This window comes from Phaenicophaeus curvirostris, chromosome 2 (genome assembly GCF_032191515.1).
Source record: "Phaenicophaeus curvirostris isolate KB17595 chromosome 2, BPBGC_Pcur_1.0, whole genome shotgun sequence".
NCBI lineage: Eukaryota > Metazoa > Chordata > Aves > Cuculiformes > Cuculidae > Phaenicophaeus > Phaenicophaeus curvirostris.
The window spans coordinates 54,377,258-54,393,767 of record NC_091393.1 but is presented as its reverse complement, the minus strand read 5'-3'; the positions used below and the strand labels follow the sequence as shown (position 1 = coordinate 54,393,767).

The 16,510-nt window shown below is 37.7% G+C and overlaps 1 protein-coding gene across 4 annotated transcripts in view; it reads right to left on the bottom strand.

The window, feature by feature from the left end:
* Positions 1 to 7,037: 7,037 nt before the first annotated feature.
* RGS17 (regulator of G protein signaling 17) overlaps positions 7,038 to 16,510 on the bottom strand; it is a 68,088-nt gene continuing 58,615 nt past the window's right edge. For 2 of the 4 annotated variants that reach the window (XM_069852112.1, XM_069852113.1), the window contains exons 3-5: positions 12,933 to 13,022; positions 10,827 to 11,061; positions 7,039 to 7,408 (exon numbers count right to left, since the gene is read on the bottom strand). In XM_069852112.1, coding sequence (XP_069708213.1) covers positions 7,220 to 7,408; positions 10,827 to 11,061; positions 12,933 to 13,022 — 514 coding nt within the window. In that variant the 3' untranslated portion in view covers positions 7,039 to 7,219. Of the gene's footprint in view, positions 7,409 to 10,826; positions 11,062 to 12,932; positions 13,023 to 16,510 lie in introns of all 4 variants that reach the window. The other 2 variants (XM_069852115.1, XM_069852111.1) reach the window with 2 other exon arrangements.

The window sequence follows — 16,510 nt, the reverse complement described above, 5'->3', positions numbered from 1 at the left end:
TTGCAAGAAGTAGTTACTTCTTGCATGAGCGGCTGAGAGAGCTGGGGTTGTTTAGCCTGGAGAAGAGGAGGCTGAGGGGAGACCTCATTGCTCTCTACAACTACCTGAAAGGAGGTTGTAGAGAGGAGGGTGCTGGCCTCTTCTCCCAAGTGACAGGGGACAGGACAAGAGGGAATGGCCTCAAGCTCCACCAGGGGAGGTTTAGGCTGGACATTAGGAAAAAATTCTTCACAGAAAGGGTCATTGGGCACTGGAACAGGCTGCCCAGGGAGGTGGTTGAGTCACCTTCCCTGGAGGTGTTTAAGGCACGGGTGGACGAGGTGCTAAGGGGCATGGGTTAGTGTTTGATAGGAATGGTTGGACTCGATGATCCAGTGGGTCTCTTCCAACCTGGTTATTCTATGATTCTATGATTCTATTACTAAAAGAGGAATATTTTTGATTTAAGCTAAAGTTTCATCCAAATAGTTGTATTTTTTGAAAGTTAGAATGTCCCTCTGATAGGGTGTTTTCTTTCAGTGGTTTGTTTGTTTTTTTTCAGACCTTGTTCTCTCTTTGAAAATGATAATGTCTTGTGTGGAGTATGGTCTGTGCTGAACAGACGTGTCTTCTGTAATCGCCTCTGTTTGCATCCTCTCCCCATCTCAGATGCAAGGTCATAGAATCATAGAATCACCAGGTTGGAAAAGACCCACCAGGTCATCGAGTCCAACCATTCCTATCAAACACTAAACCATGCCCTTCAGCACCTCGTCCACCCATCCCTTAAACACCTCCAGGGAAGGTGACTTAACCACCTCCCTGGGCAGCCTGTTAAGCAGAGAGCTGAGCCAGCTCCAAATGAGAAAGAGTTTTGACTATTACAAAGTTCATAATAGCATTAAAATTAGACCTTGGAAGGTAATAAGATTTTTGGGAAAATTTATATATATGCATGTGAGTGGGAAATATATTCTGTAACCAGCTATTGTCTCATCACACGTGATTGATGGAGATCTCTCCCTCATGTTGCCCAGGCCTGATAAAGGATGCTTGCTTTCTAAAACTCCAAAACAGGTCTTAAGACAGTTTTATTTGCCCGCATTTTCAGTTTTGCCTCCATACCTCACAAAGCAAGTCCTGTGGGATCAGTGCCGAGGTTGTCATTGGGGCAGTTTAGTGACCTCTGAAACAGCGTCCAAACCCCGATACTACCCGTGTGGATGGGGACGTAGCAAGTTCCACATGGGAGCTTGGATATCTGTGTGACTCCTACAGGTCTTTTCCTCTCACTGGCCAGGAAATGTTCAGAATTAAAATGCCCTGAGGAGTGGGGGGAAGCTGCAAATGCTTCTGGAAGAACAACCCAACAGTAAAAGCTGATGCAAAATGAGGCATTTAAGAGGAAAATAAATGCATTGCCAGATGGAGAAAAAAGGGCCATGGGAAGAGCGTTTACATCAGTGATTAGGCAAGACTGAAAGACCACTCATTTACAAAATACAGATCTGAGTTCAGTGTCTTATGTCAAAGCTTAAATGGAAATGCAGTCAAGATGCAGTCACTTAGTAAATGTGGTGTGATGGATGTTGTGGGGTGATTTGACAAATCCCCTCTGGTATGCAGACAGGTGGCACAGTAACCTTTTTTAAGATAGCATAATTAATGAGATTCTTGGCTATACTCAAAACAGTTTCCAGAATATACTTTATTATAAAAATGTGCAACTATCCATAGAAATTTATTAGGCAGTATTTTGTATTACAGTCATTGGAAGTGTTAAAGTCAGCTGTTTGCTGTTCTTCTGTCCTCGTTCGTGTCTAAACAGAACTAGCTAATCGTACTTTACAACTAAATTGCACTGATGGAATAGCAGTAACTTGCAAATGATATATTAGTAAATTGTTATTTTCATGTGTGTAATATAAAAAGCAAGAGTAATACTTGCACGCCTAAGTACTTTTGGTAGTCACAAATAAAAAATTGGAAGTTCTGTTCCATTGTGGAAATTCAAAGGCAACATGAGAATTTGTTATTTGCAATATTAAACATTAAGATGAATGATTGGATAAAAATGTTTTCCTATGATTATAAATGCACCACATAGAATAAGGTTTATTGGCAAAACCACTGTAACAATAATTTGCAAGTAAAATTTACAGTCTAAGAAGTCTGTGAAGAATACAGTCTTTGCAGGTAGTCTGGCGCTGATAAACAGTCTAGGCCATTGCTTATGAAATCTCACCCACTGAAAGCTTTTCTTACACTCACTGCTGCCTGTCCATGAAGCTCCCTGAAGCCTTTTTTTTCAGAAGTGTAAAGGGAAAATGATCAAGATTATGCATTTAATAGACCAAATATTTCGGTGCTTTCTGACAAAAAAAGGAATTGTGAGAGTCTTAAGAGCTGTGTGAACCTTGCTTGTGAGAGAAGTATGCAGAACTTGGGAAATTCAGAGTGAAGGGGACTTAATGTAAAGCTTTTCAATCACCTGAATTGTATGCCTGTTTTAAATCAGAAGGATGAATTTCCACAGGGTGAGTTTATGGATAAAGGAAGGGGCTAAATCTGTCTTTTGGTATAACATTAAAGTAATATGCCGGGAATATTTTTCTTTTTTTCCACCTGATTTTGCCACCACTATTGCTTTGATCTTTCATCCCACAAATGTCACTTCAAGTGCTGGTAGAAGTCCTCAGGAATGGGTACTGCAAAGGTACTTAGGGTATAAGTGAATGGGACTAGACCTTTGTCACTGCGGCCCTGTCCTAGCATGTGCTACAGTTCTGTTCTTGGGTCTCCCAAAAACCTAACAGCATTATGGGCTGAGAAAAACCCTATTTTGAAATCGGTAATTGGGCTCAAATCAGCTTGGAGCAGGCATTGCAGCTGTCTATGTGCAACCATAATTTTTTTTTCTTTGTTAGATTTGATAAGAACTCAGGCTGTTGGCTGGGTTACGTTAACACTGCCAGGAGCAGGCTCACAGACATGGCAGACGGGAGCTTTACTCCTTGCGGTGAAGAGTCACTGAAGTTAAGAGACTTTCTTGTATCATCTTTGATTACTTTTGACTTGGTGTTGCAGAATACTTAGCCTAAATGGCTTTTGCAAGCACTTACTTCATACAGAAGCTGCCCACTCCTGAGCAGGCTCATGCACGGTCACTTCAGCAAGCTGTTCTCACCAAAAAAGCCTCCCAGCCTTTTTAGATACTGGTTCCACAGGCGGATGCTCCTTGTGGCTCAATTTGCTGCCTAAAGAAGCAAGATTGGCATTAGGTGACAGCTTAAAGCCAGGCTGTTTAAGGTAGAAGATAGCTCTTCTCTATTTGGTTTAAACCACAGATTAGCAGACACTTCAACATACTTTTAATTTGAAACAGAGGTATTACTACCTTAAGGCTGGTTTGTGTCCATTCTGTGTTATGCTGTGAATGGATTATGTGGACTCAAGCGAGCAGCGGGCAGGCTATAGACCTAGAAATGGTATGGCCACTCTTCCACTGCACAGTGCTGCCCCAGGACTCAGCTGATCAACGTGCATCCCAGCCACCCATGTCACTGACTCATCTTTTCTCCATACCTTCCATCTCCTTCATGCTGCATATTCCTTCCATCTAATTTAAATACTCTTGATGTTGTTGATGATTTTGTTTTATCCTGGGTATCCCAAACCAGCTTTCACCTCAGTCATTTGAAAGGTGACTATAAACAGCTAAGTTGAACACATGCATAATACAATATATATTCAATTTCTTTAAAACTGAAAGGTCATAGGAGTGTACGCAAGCACTGTGCTTATTTGTGGCTGCTCAGCATTAGTCTCTGCTTGACAGAAAAGATTAAACACTGGGCAAAAAGGAAAATAATGTAAGTTACTTGATTTATACATTCTCATGAAAAAGTGAAATACAAGTTAAATACATACTTGTTTTATTCCAGGCTATAGAATAAGTGTATTTAGGCAGTTTTTCAAAGTGTATTGTACACTGCATGCACAATAAATCAGTTAAATAGCTCAACTGTTTTACAATTTGTGTTCAAAGAACTGCATGACAGGCAATGAGATCATGTTATGGCATGATTTGTTGTCCATTTGGACCATATCCATTTTTTAATAAAAAATTTGGGAAACCCCAAGTAATAGACGAAATATATAGCAATCACTTTAATATAAGCATTTGCTCCAAGAAAGAAATTCCATATGTTATGCTCAATTTTTAAATTCCTCCAAATAGAGGTTTTAAGACAAGAAATTTTGAACGTGATTTCATTGCAGTATTACACTGAAGACTGGTGTAATATTTTTCAAAATGATGTTACAGTTTCCAAACACAGATTTTGGAACCTTATGCTAGAAATCAAAGTAATATTTTAGGGCCTGCATATTTAGCTTTAAAATTGTCCTTGAAAGGATGACTTGTCTGTGTTGACAAGAGCTTCTACATGTATGAAATATCTTATAAAGATAGCTTATGACTAGCAGGTCACCATCAAATAGTAACATTAAGAATATTCAAATCTACATTTTTAAAGACTTACGCATGCAGTTTTGTCTCTTGTACATTGTTTAGATGTGTGGACTAAATGTATTTCGCCTCAAACACCAACAAACTTGAAATTACGCTATGTAATTATATACATATATGATGCTGTATATGTTTAGTACCACAGTAAATATAACTGTAATCAAATGATACTAGACATATGTAGGACCACAGTTAAATTCCAATTAAGGAAAAAAGCTGGAAAAAAAATTTTTCTAACAGTATTTCACAGTAGAAGGAGGCAGTCCTTTTTCACTGAATTTACCCCCCTCAGGATTTGTAAACATCATAGCTATTATTCTATCAGTATAATAATTGAATATTTTATTCATAATGGTAAGTAGCTAACCAACATGAATAAAGTTGTCATAACACAATAACACTTTCAGACAAAACAGGTATTTATTAAAAGAAACATTTATAAATATTTTGTCTTGCATTTTAAACTACATTTTCATAAATAACAATATTTAAAAGTGCTGAATATGGTAGGATAGTCAGCAACGCTACTGTAAACAGATTTGTTTTCCACTTTGCAGAATTTTTTTTTAGATCCCATTTTGTCAAACACTACAACAGTTAAAATATTTGCATAGGGAATAGAGAATAGCCCTTTTAATCATCTCCTGAATTCTATATAAATTACAAAACCAAATGAGTTTAAGAAACAGTTTGTTAAATTGTTTGTGTATATATCCAAAAAAGCACACACATTTCAAGTAAAAAGAATGATTAAAAAATTCCCCAGACTTGCTATTTGAAGCATGTTCAATAAATTAAAAAAATGAGAGGTAGTAAAACAAAGGAAAAAAATTAAGCCCCAGAAAATAAACTAAGACCTATATCCTACCAGTTACTGTATAGCAGCAGAACTGCCTCGGCAGCAGCGGCTCCAGTGAGAGCTGGCACCTGAGGCTGCCTACAGGGAGTAACTGGATGGCTGGAGCCAAGTGTGTTGGGGCTAGATTCCACACCAGGACACAACTTCCAGACCTTCCAGTCCCATTGAAAGCAACAGGCTTATGCCATGTTTAGTCCTGTGTGAGAAGAACCTTGTCTCTTAAGTCTTAGTAAAAGACCAGAGGTGTCAGTATTAAATATATATATATACACACATTCATATATATGTATATATATATTTAACAAGTATTCAAAGTAATTTCTTGGTATATCTTTAGCAGTTTGTGAGGGATGCTAATGCTCCTTTTGCATGTACACGGTAGGTATGAAGATGGTTTTTTAAGTTCTGTCTCACTGTCTCTTTAAACATCAAAATGCATCCTAAAGTTGGACATTTTTTTGATAAAAAGGCCAAGCAAACACCTATTAAAAACACCATGGCAGCCAAGTGATGGGCGTACCATGCTGCCTTAGCTCTGATTAAGGGCTCAGTACAAGATTCTTTACCCAGGAAAGACACCCATTTCATTTCCGTAGGCATTTTGCTTGGGTAAGGACTGTAGGTTTAGAAGCCCTTGAAGTTTGGTTTAATATTACTCTCCAAACCCCTTGTTTTCAAGGAGTTACTCAAAATCAATGAGGCCAGAAGTCAAGCTATGACTTCTTTAACCCATCACCTTGTAAAACATTACTTTGTTTAAAAACATTTTTTACTAGATTTAGCTTTCAGAAAAAAAATCTTACAAGACAAGATGCAATTCATCAAAATGTTCTAAAATGTTCTAAAATGCTACATGTAGGCAATCTTTTATTAAATTTCTTTATTAAAAAAACTAAATTATCAAGCTTTTTGTTTTTTGTTTTTTGTTTTTTTTTTCTGAAGTACATAACATTATACAACAGTGTTAGAACTGGATAGCCAGTCTTTAATAAGTCAATTACAGTATCTGACATCTGAAATGTACATTGAAAGTCTTTGTTCTTTTAACAATTAAACAATCAGCGCATAGATTGTGTCACCCAGATATGGATCCATTTAAGTGGTTTGTGCTTTTTTTTCTCTTCTTCTTTTTTTGTGTTGTTTGTTTTTGTTTTTTTTTGACATTGCAAACTCTGTAATGAAAATGCCACAGTTTTGGCAGTGAACAACCAGAGGAATCCTCCGCTTGATTTATTTTAAATAAACAGTGATAAATAGCTTCTTTTTTTTTCTGTACAGAAATATTGGCTTCAAAAAGTCAGTGTATTGTACTCAGTAGAGCATGTTGAGTAATGCTACACCTTAAAAATTGGCTTTTTTTCAGTTAGTGATGTTAAAAAATGCAAGCCTCTCTCTGGTGTGCTGCAATTATTTCTATGTACCATAAGACTGTATTGCACAAAAAAAGTTATTAAATACAGATATAATTTATGTTGTTGGATTAAATATTGCAACAACTAAGTGGTAAGTGAAGCAGTTTTACCTTGCACATGCAGTGTGAGGATACACAAGGAGACTGTTCATAAAACTACAAATACATCATTGCAATCTTGACTGTAGTAGGGTGAAAGGAACGTGAAAAAAAATTATTTTGGCAAATCCATTGTTCCCCTCCCATGCCATCTTAAGCAAGGAGGACCTTGGTAAAAATGTAGACAGAGACCATAATACGTATTTGTTTTCTTCACAGTAGCCTGAGTAATGCTAAACTGCAGTTCTCCAGGAACCCAGCTCCAGATGTTACTAAACTACTTTTCTTCCATCCCACCCACCCCCCAAAAAATTCAAATTATTTTCTTTGAAAATTAGAACTAAGTTTCAGAAGTAGAACCTGTGATACTCTCAACGAGAGACTTATATATCTGAGAGTTCAAAAACCTTGGAAAAGAGTCTCTGTGCATTAGGGTGTATATCTGGAGTTGGGCATCTTCATACATGTGAGGGCTGGGATCCAACAAGTTTCTGTTGATCACTTCTCTTACTCGGGAATCAAGACTAACCTGAAGAAGATGAGAACATAATAATATTAAACAGTAATATAGAAAAGGCTCTTATGCATATCTTTACTTCATGGGGCTCCACAGAACATGCTGAGTGTATCAGTTTATTTGAATAATGCTCTGTACGTCTTTCAGAGCAACCACAGAGTTCCAGAATGAACCATCAACTCTATTTCAGGTTTGACTTGATCTTCGAAGTGCAGCTGTATAACTCAATAAATACAATGCAACTACATAAAACTCTACAGTAACCTGTATTTCCCCAAATATGTTACTTTACCTTAAAAAAAAAGACTTATTTAAAATTATTTCTTTTGAATATTGAATTACTCTCATTCAGAGAGCTGAAATGTTTGGTGATTTTTTTTCTGACCATTTGTGGTTAAATCTTTAGAAGCTTCATATTTCGCTTTCTCATCTGGCTGCCCTACAGGTTGTTCCCCAAATTTTTTTCAGACACTACATTTGTTACTTGCAAATTGCCTAGAGTTTTTTGTAATTTTTATTGTGTTAATGTTCCTGTTAATATTAACTATTTCCAATTTGTTCTGCTTTTCAAGACCCTTTATCAGCTGGTGATTTTAAGAATATTGCATGTCCATATTGAGGTTGTTAGGAAGTTTCAGGTTTAGCTTCTTATTTACTTTCAATTTGTAATGAATTCCTATGCCTAGGCAGAAAAGGACATATTATATTTAGGATGAATATACAGATGATTTTAGAATATCATTTAGAATCTTGAATGAACGTACAGCTTATCCACAAAATGCCCTAAACCCAGTAAAATTAATGCCTTCTGGATTCAATGTAATGGCAGTAGCAAGGAAGCCCACCAGGACCAGCAAGGACTTATTCAGCTAAGAAGTAAAAGGCTAAAACACTGAATAGAGAAATACCAAGTATATATCAGTTGAACTACTGTGATTTATACCAGGTCGCAGTCTGACACCATAATTCTGCAACCATATAAACAGATACTCATATTGCCTAAAGGATTGAGTTCAACCCTGGAAAACTGCACACATGTGAACTGCTCAATATGTGAAGGATGCTCCCAGACGTGAAAACTCAGAACACATATATATGTGTAAGCTTGTGTATTTGTATATGTGGTGAAACAAAGTCTTTGAAATACAGTGGTATGGCATGGCATGGTAGTGAGGAATAAACATATGTTTTCATTACAAATATTATTTTGTAAATATTACAATGTAAATAAACATTACATTTTCATTAGTGCCAACTATAGAATCTGGCATTTCTGGTTTATTGGCACACTGGAGTATGTTACTGCCACAGCAGGCAAGCTCTTTCTCCTCCACGATTTACTGTTAGTTATCAGTTGCAAGGCACAACTATGATGCAGCCTAACTGTGAGTGAACAGTTGCCTGTCCATGCTAGCAAACTGTACCCGTTACTCAAGTAAGCTGTCTCTTCAGAGCACCCATTACACTTGCATATTACACACTCTCTATCCAAGTGCTCATGGCTACACCTACATGCAGCACCTAGGATGCAGGAGACCTCCTAGCTGTTTGCCTCTCTTAGAGCTGGGGAGTGGTACTGCTTCAGCTGCCAAGCAACAGTCTTGTCACCCTGGCGCTTCCTTTCCCTTGTGCTAGCATGGCTGTCATGGCAGGCACACAGCTAGCTGAGTTAAGGAATCGATCCATCTGAAAGTGACATTTCTCTCCTGGGCTGCTTTTCAACCAGGCATTTTTCTGCTTGAATTCATTATCTAGCTCTGCAAGCAGCCTGGGCTGCACAGAACGAATGAATGCATCAGCGGGGCTGCTCAGCCACTGGCTACCTGCTTTAAGACCAAAGAGTGTGCCAGGGGTGTAGTGTTATGGTAGTTTTAAGAAGCAGTGTTTCAGCCACGTATCTTAGCAAACCCACTTTGTGCAGCTAGCTAATTGATTCTTCATTATGAAATATAAAAAGCTCAGTTTGGTAGGATGTTGGGTTTTTTTTTTGACTCCTGAATATATAAAAAGTTAATTCCAGTTATACAATAAAAAAATATGGTTCTATTAATTCATATTGTAGTTTTACAGTGACTTACTAAAGCCAGATGGTTAAACTAGTTGGAACTACTAAAGGTATTCCCTTGTTAAACAGACGTATACAGGGTATTGTTTAGAACACAGAAGCATTCTGCCTGAGTAAGTTCATCACTGTACAAGTGATGCTAAATATTTCAGCTGCTTTGTGAAGGGTAACATCAGGAACAAGATGCTAGAATGAACAGGAACTTTTCAGCTCCTGTGCTGATCTAAAGCACTGCAGATGGTCCTTGTTTGCCTAAAGATTTCCAATAGCAACAGGAGCAACTGGATTGATGACATCTGCACATGTCCAGTGCATCAAGTTTACGAGCAGTTTTGTTAAACTCTTAGGTCCAACAACACTTAGTGTTTGAATTTTAACTGCTGAAGCATGCTGGCTTAGAAAGACAATGGATCATTCAATACATATATGTATACCAGAGGTACATATATACTGTATGAAATACACATTATTAGCTTGCACTGGCAGTTATCTCACTCCAAAGTAAAAGCATACACTATGGCATAAGAGAAGATAAAGGAGCTGTATATTGCTATTGGCTTCATTCACATGAATGAAGCTGCGAATTGCTACTGAAAGAAGTGCAGAAGTAAAATGTAGCAAGCAGGGTCCACAGTGAGCAGAAACTAGCATAAAGCCATCGAGCAGAAAGTCAAATGCAACACACAGAGACAAGGCAAAGGAGCTAAGGTTACATGGCAAGGCCTAAGAAAAACTCTAAAAAAAGGTGCTTATATCTTTATATCTCTTTCTATGCCAAAAGATAGTTTGATAGGGTATGCTTTTTCTTTACTCCAGGCAAAGATAATTTCAGAATTCTTCTATGACTGTTTGAAGACTGCAGAAAATTTTAAATAATTTCTAGATATTATGGTACCTTTCATCTCCATTCCTAGACTAGTTGATCTCACATAGGAATAGCCAGTGTAAATTTGGATTTTTTCTCCCAGCCAGCTGTTGCAGCAGATAAATCTATGATGATTCTGATTTAAATACTTAAATTTTGGTGCCTTTTCTGCAGAAGTCCTTCTGCATTACTTACTGCCTCTCTCTGGCAGGTATGTGGCATTACTAAAGAAGCATATTCATTTCTCACACTTCTGTTTCTGGAGCTTCTCTTCTAATCTCTTTTTATAGAGCGCTTCGAGGTGTTGTAGCTAGTGATGCTAGGTGGCATGCTTAGCACCCGTGTCTCTACTTTTTCTGTTCCTTCCTTTCCTGATTTAATGTCCTTACTTAGCCTTTCATCTGACAGATCAGGCTTTCAGGCCCCCATTCGGCAATCCAGGGTATAACATTTCTTCTCTGGAATAGCAGAAAATGCAAATGTAACATTTACAGCTTTACCTCTTTTGGTGATAGTATAGAAATGTAATCTTCGTATATAAGTCTTGCTTTTTCTTCAATAACTTTCTTATTCTGTTCCTTCTTTAGATCTTCACATGCAAGCCAGAAAAGCAGGTTCTCCTCACTATACTCTGTTCGAAGAAACTCTCTGAAAAGGTTCCTCCCAGCTGGTGTTTTCATCATCTTGTCAAAATTCTGAGCCCAAGACAAAATTTCATCTGCAGTAGGGTTTTGGCTGCAAAAGCAAAGTATTATTACAAATATGCTTCTATTTTTGTAATAGTGTTTTCAGACATTTGTCAAAAAAATTCTCATTTCAACTGCAGTTTAATCCTGAGTGAAAACTGGAAGCAACAAGGCTTCAGCCATGCCAGAGATATTTTTTTCACTCCTCACTTGTTCATTCATTATCTCAATAGCCCAATAAATGTGTTTAATGTTATGAGACATGCACTTGGCTGTCTACAAGTTTTCTACTACCGTTGTTAGGCATCAGACTTGATGACAAAATCTCACAGCAGCATTGAATTCCTGCCTCTGCAGATAAAGGAGATATGATTTCAGGGAGCTGGCAATAGACTCACTTTCATGAGGGTCTTAGATGACACCTGATGTCCCTTCCTGGTTCAGATGGTGTTTGGCCAATCACTGCCTGCCACACGATTTGGTTCAGGAAGGACAAGAAAAACAAAAGCCTCTTGGCAGCCAGGAGCATACTAATGAGGCCCAACAAAATACTAATTCAGAGAGCTTTTAAATTAGCATATTTCTCTGTGCTTGTACCTAAGTGTTGCTAAGCTTCCCCCTATTTGGTGCTATTGACCTGAATGATGATCTATTGGCACGAGATGTGATGAATGTTGCTGGCAAAACTGAACAGAGAAGAAATGGGAAAAAGTCCTTATTCCCTTTTTCTGAAGGAAACTCTTTCTGGCTTGTAACAGTGGACACGGTGGATAAATGAACTAATTTGTGTCACTAATCCATTAATGTATGAATGAATAGCTTGAGAAAGTAATACTCTGAGCTACTTAGCAACAATTGAATATGGTTTCAAACTTAATTCTGAGTGCTCACTCTCCTCTTTTTGACAGGATCCAACACAAGAGCTTTACTAGCTGTTGTTAATACCTGCTATGTAATCATGTGGCATAAGTAATATTTGTCCATATGATTTCTCTTTGAGTCCATTTATCAACTCCTGCTCTGCACATCAGGCAGATGGGAAGCTATGTGTGATCTAATAAATGAGAAAGTGTTTAAGATTTAAACTATCCAGCAAAATAATTGTAATCTGAACCAAAAACTATAACCATACAGATTTCAAGGTGAAAAGTCCTACCTCTGAGGAAGGTGAAAAGAATCTGCTGAGGTGGACAGAGCTAACAAGCAACATGTGCTCCCTCATTGTTTATTGAGAAGGTCTCTTCACTACAGTATTTTTTTGAGATTTCCAACATTGTCTTCACATAAATGACCATGAGAACAATCAGTTGTTTGGGTTGCTTTTACCATCTATCATATCCTCTACAGTTAAGTTTCAATTTTCATTTATGGGGCTAGACAACTCAAGGCCAGTGACAGGTTAGTGTTTTGCCCAACATAATAAATAAGGGCCCGAGCTTTAGACAGAAACAGAAGCTCAGACTTGCAGTGTGTGTTAGCCTTTTTTCCAAGGTATGTACTTCCTTAGTTAATTCAGGTGAAACTATAGTCCAAGTTGTTTCATGAAAGGTAGCCATATTAAAAATGTGACTGTGGATTACACTTTTGCTCATTAGTTTTTCTTCTTGTCTGGGTAAAGAAAAGAAAATGTATATAGCAGAAGCTTCTTTTAGAGACCACAGAACTACAGAACCATACATGCATCTCCTATTCCTCCATACCATTCTTCACCAACAAACAAGAAATCATAAGTAAAGCCAACTTATGAATGTCTCTGTTGATATTTCATTTTCAGGACAGGTTTTGTTTCCTTTTGCATAGAAATTTTTGGAGGAAAGGTAATTAGAAGGACATTCCCAAAGCATAAAACCTACGGCAAATCTTGGTGTTCATTATAGGCAAATCAAAAACATTTACTGGACATCAGTTTGACCAACTTACCATTCTTCTATGACTTGGATACTCTCCATTTTGGTTGTATGTGTTGGCCTTCCTGCATTGTCTCCTCTATCTTCATTCCTAACAGTGAGGCTGCAATGTAGTACAACACTTTATTTTGTCTAGAGAAAGTTAATTTAAAGCAAGGACTATAGCAATGCAAGCTTTTAAAAGATATAAACCTATATAAAGTGTAATTTTTCACTTTTGCCCCTAAAACTTACACACATAGTTTGGAGAGAAACTTTTTATGATGACTTTTTCCTTAATTCTGATGAACGTTAATTAACAGTTGCTATTAGCATATGTAGTTTTTTTACAAGCTCACAGTTAACCACTGAAAGATGTACATAAACTTAGAAGTTACTTCTGGAGTGATATCACTTAGTAAACTGACAATATTAGTAGCAATAAGCGGGGGATAAGAATATCTGAATTGGACACTGATGAGGGTTTGGTGCCCCACCAGTTCTGGACGTTTGCTCTTTCTTTATGAACATTCCCTTTTCTTTTTCTCCAGGATACAGCAGCAGTAGATGGCTCAGGTACAAGACAGCGTGTGGCAGCTCATTACGATTTCCAGCTCTGACCCAAATCTGTTTTTAATTCACAAACGTTAAACTGATTGGCCTCTCAATAGAAAAGCATCCATTACCATCATATTACCAGAAGCAAGGAAAAGAAAGTCTTCCTTTATGTAAGGATTTTTAAAATTATTTTTTCCCTTCTGTTTTGAGCTGGTAACTAGGATCACACATTTTTCTGTAAGTATCTTTTTAATTGGATTTCTTTCAGAGGTAGAGATTTCCTCTGTATGTGCTCTCTGTGTATGTTCTGGAACACGGTATTGCCACTGAAAACACAGTTTCTGGTAACTACTGAAATAAAGCATGTTTTAAATAACATAAGTATTCATTTAGGGAACTTAGTTCTAATGATTAAACTTAAGAACTGGAATGTAGTAAGGAGATGGAGATTCCCCTTCACCAGGTGTTTCCTACACATCCAATTTGAGAGAAAAACAGCAACTAAGCAAAAATCCACTCTTCTAATCCCAACAGAGCTTGTATTTTGAATGTTGAGTATTCAGCGTTCTGTGACACTTTAGGTCATCCTAGGTGGCAATACACAAGAATACGCTGGTATCATAAAACTTCTCCATCCCCCCCAATCTGAATAGCTTCTGCTCAGCTCTAAGAAATCCCATCTCTGAGCCATTTTTAGCACCAATAACCTTTCTTTCTAGTCCTTCGGCATTTATGAGTTTCTTCAACACTGGTTCAGGTCTTTGGTAAAGTTAATAGGTGATCCCAAATACTCTTCTGAAAAGTGGAAGTTTAAGCTTCCAGGTAAAGCAGAGCACATATTAAGACTTAAACATTACAAAGACGTACACTTTCAAACAAAGCTGTTTGATACTGGTTTCTCCTTCACTTACCTGCCAAGACCTTAGTTCAGGCCCTTGGTTCTGCTTCCCCTGTTACAGCGTAGGAATGCAGCTCCAGTGCTGCTAAGGTGTTAGGATGTCATCAACTGCTGCAGGAGAAACAACACATCCTGAACTCTGGGGTTGGCAGGTAAAAAGCCTTTCCATCTCCTCTGACCTGTTGCTTGTCAGTCTATAGAGGGAGCACCCAGAAAAGTCAATGGGAGTTCCATGTATAGAAGGAGAATAAAAAGAGACCATCCACTTTCTGTCTTGTAATCTTTAAGTCCACACATGTAACTGCTTAGGGTCACCTTGCATCTGGTTGAAGTGCAAAGTTGGGGTGAGGGAAAAGCAGGGAAGGCACAAAGCTCTTCCCTCTCCCCCCTTCCCTCCCTCCTTTGCAGTCTGTAGGTAAAGCAGCATTTGTCTTCTCTGCTGGGTGCAGAGGAGTGACTGTCCTTTGGTTCCATGGAATAGTAACATCATGGAAGGAAGGAGCAGCTTGTGTAGGTTGGGAATGTAACAGTGTTTACCCAATTTCATCCAATAGAGAGTGAAGCTAGTTGTTTTCTTTCCTCATTCACATGAGCGGCATCTAAGCTGAATTAAGATAATTTACTTGTTGGGCAATAGGCTTATTCCAAGGTTTGGATGCAGTATTAGTGGAAGTAGAAGGTGACTTATCTGAAAGCAGTTAATCAACACATCTAATTTAATTTGATAACTGGGATCAAACGCTCATGCTCTTGTTTTGCTCATGCAAAATCTCTGCTAAACTTAGGAAAACCAACATGGGCTGATGAAGGTGAAATACAAGTAATGAGTGGCGAGTAAGAAAGCAAATTAGGAAAACAGACAAGGAAGTCATGTTGACTTCATTGCACTTTTTTTATCACAAGAGTAATGTATAGGCCCTATGCATTTTGATGTTTTTCCTCCATCTCAGTAAAAAGTTCAGATGGTGGGCTTATAATGCACTGTGTGGTTTTCTGCTATTTGTACCAGAGTGCCAATATGAGGTAGCCACTTGGCCAGAATTCCTTTATTTCACCATTCATAGCTGGAGTTCAATGGCTGTAGTGAGCCAGCATTGCAAAACTGATGAGACTCTAAAGAAAGAAGTGTTACATTTGATTGGAACAATTTCTCAAGTTTGGGTATTGTATTTAAAGCAGTGCTAAATTTAGAATACTTTTTGGCCTAAATTCTGCATCATGTTTCCTATGCCAAACACTAGCACTACTTTTCACCTTATATATATCTACACATCTCAAGGCTGGAGTTCCATAGCATTCATTACTTTTGATATATTTTTTTCCAGTGAAAGAAACTATCATTTGCATACAGAAGTACATTCAATTCAGTCATGTTCTGCTTTCACTCAAGGAACTGGTTCATGCTTACTTATAAACAAAAATTAAATATTTTCACATTTGTGACTGCAAATCTAATCTGAAAGCAATCTTTAATCACAATAACAGATTGCTGTCTTTTAGCTCTAAATGACAACATTGCATTGCTATTTGCTGCATTGCTATCTTCAGTTGGAAATACACTATCTATTCACATTGCTCTTTGGAATTCAAGCAGTCTTTGACAGCAAAGGCACCCTGCGTACCTTGAGTTGGTGTCCTTGATACATAATTCCATCATGGAAGCTAACTGATTATGTCAGAAGAATTAAGCGTAAAACTAAACAGAGTAAAAATAACAGGATAAAGATTAACAAAATGATCTTAGTAAAGGCTTTAAGAAGGGAAAAATGCTGATATCATAGAATCATAGAATAACCAGGTTGGAAGAGACCCACCGGATCATCGAGTCCAACCATTCAACCATTTTTGATATGTCTTATCAAAAAAATAGTTACACAAAAGGGAGGTGTTCTAGACAGATATGTAATGTAAATTAACATATATGGTGCCTTTATTATTTATTAGTTGTAGTACATCCAGCAGACACCTTTAAAATTTAGAGATGTAAATTAGCCATTATAAAAGGACAACAAAACTACTAATGCCTTAAAAACAGAGTTTGGGGTGTCTAAAGGCAGAACTTAAGTGGAAAGCCCAAGCACTGGTTTGTATTCTGAAGGTTTGCTCTGCCCATTTTTATGCTGATTTTATTGCTCTGGAGAGCACGGTAAAAAGTA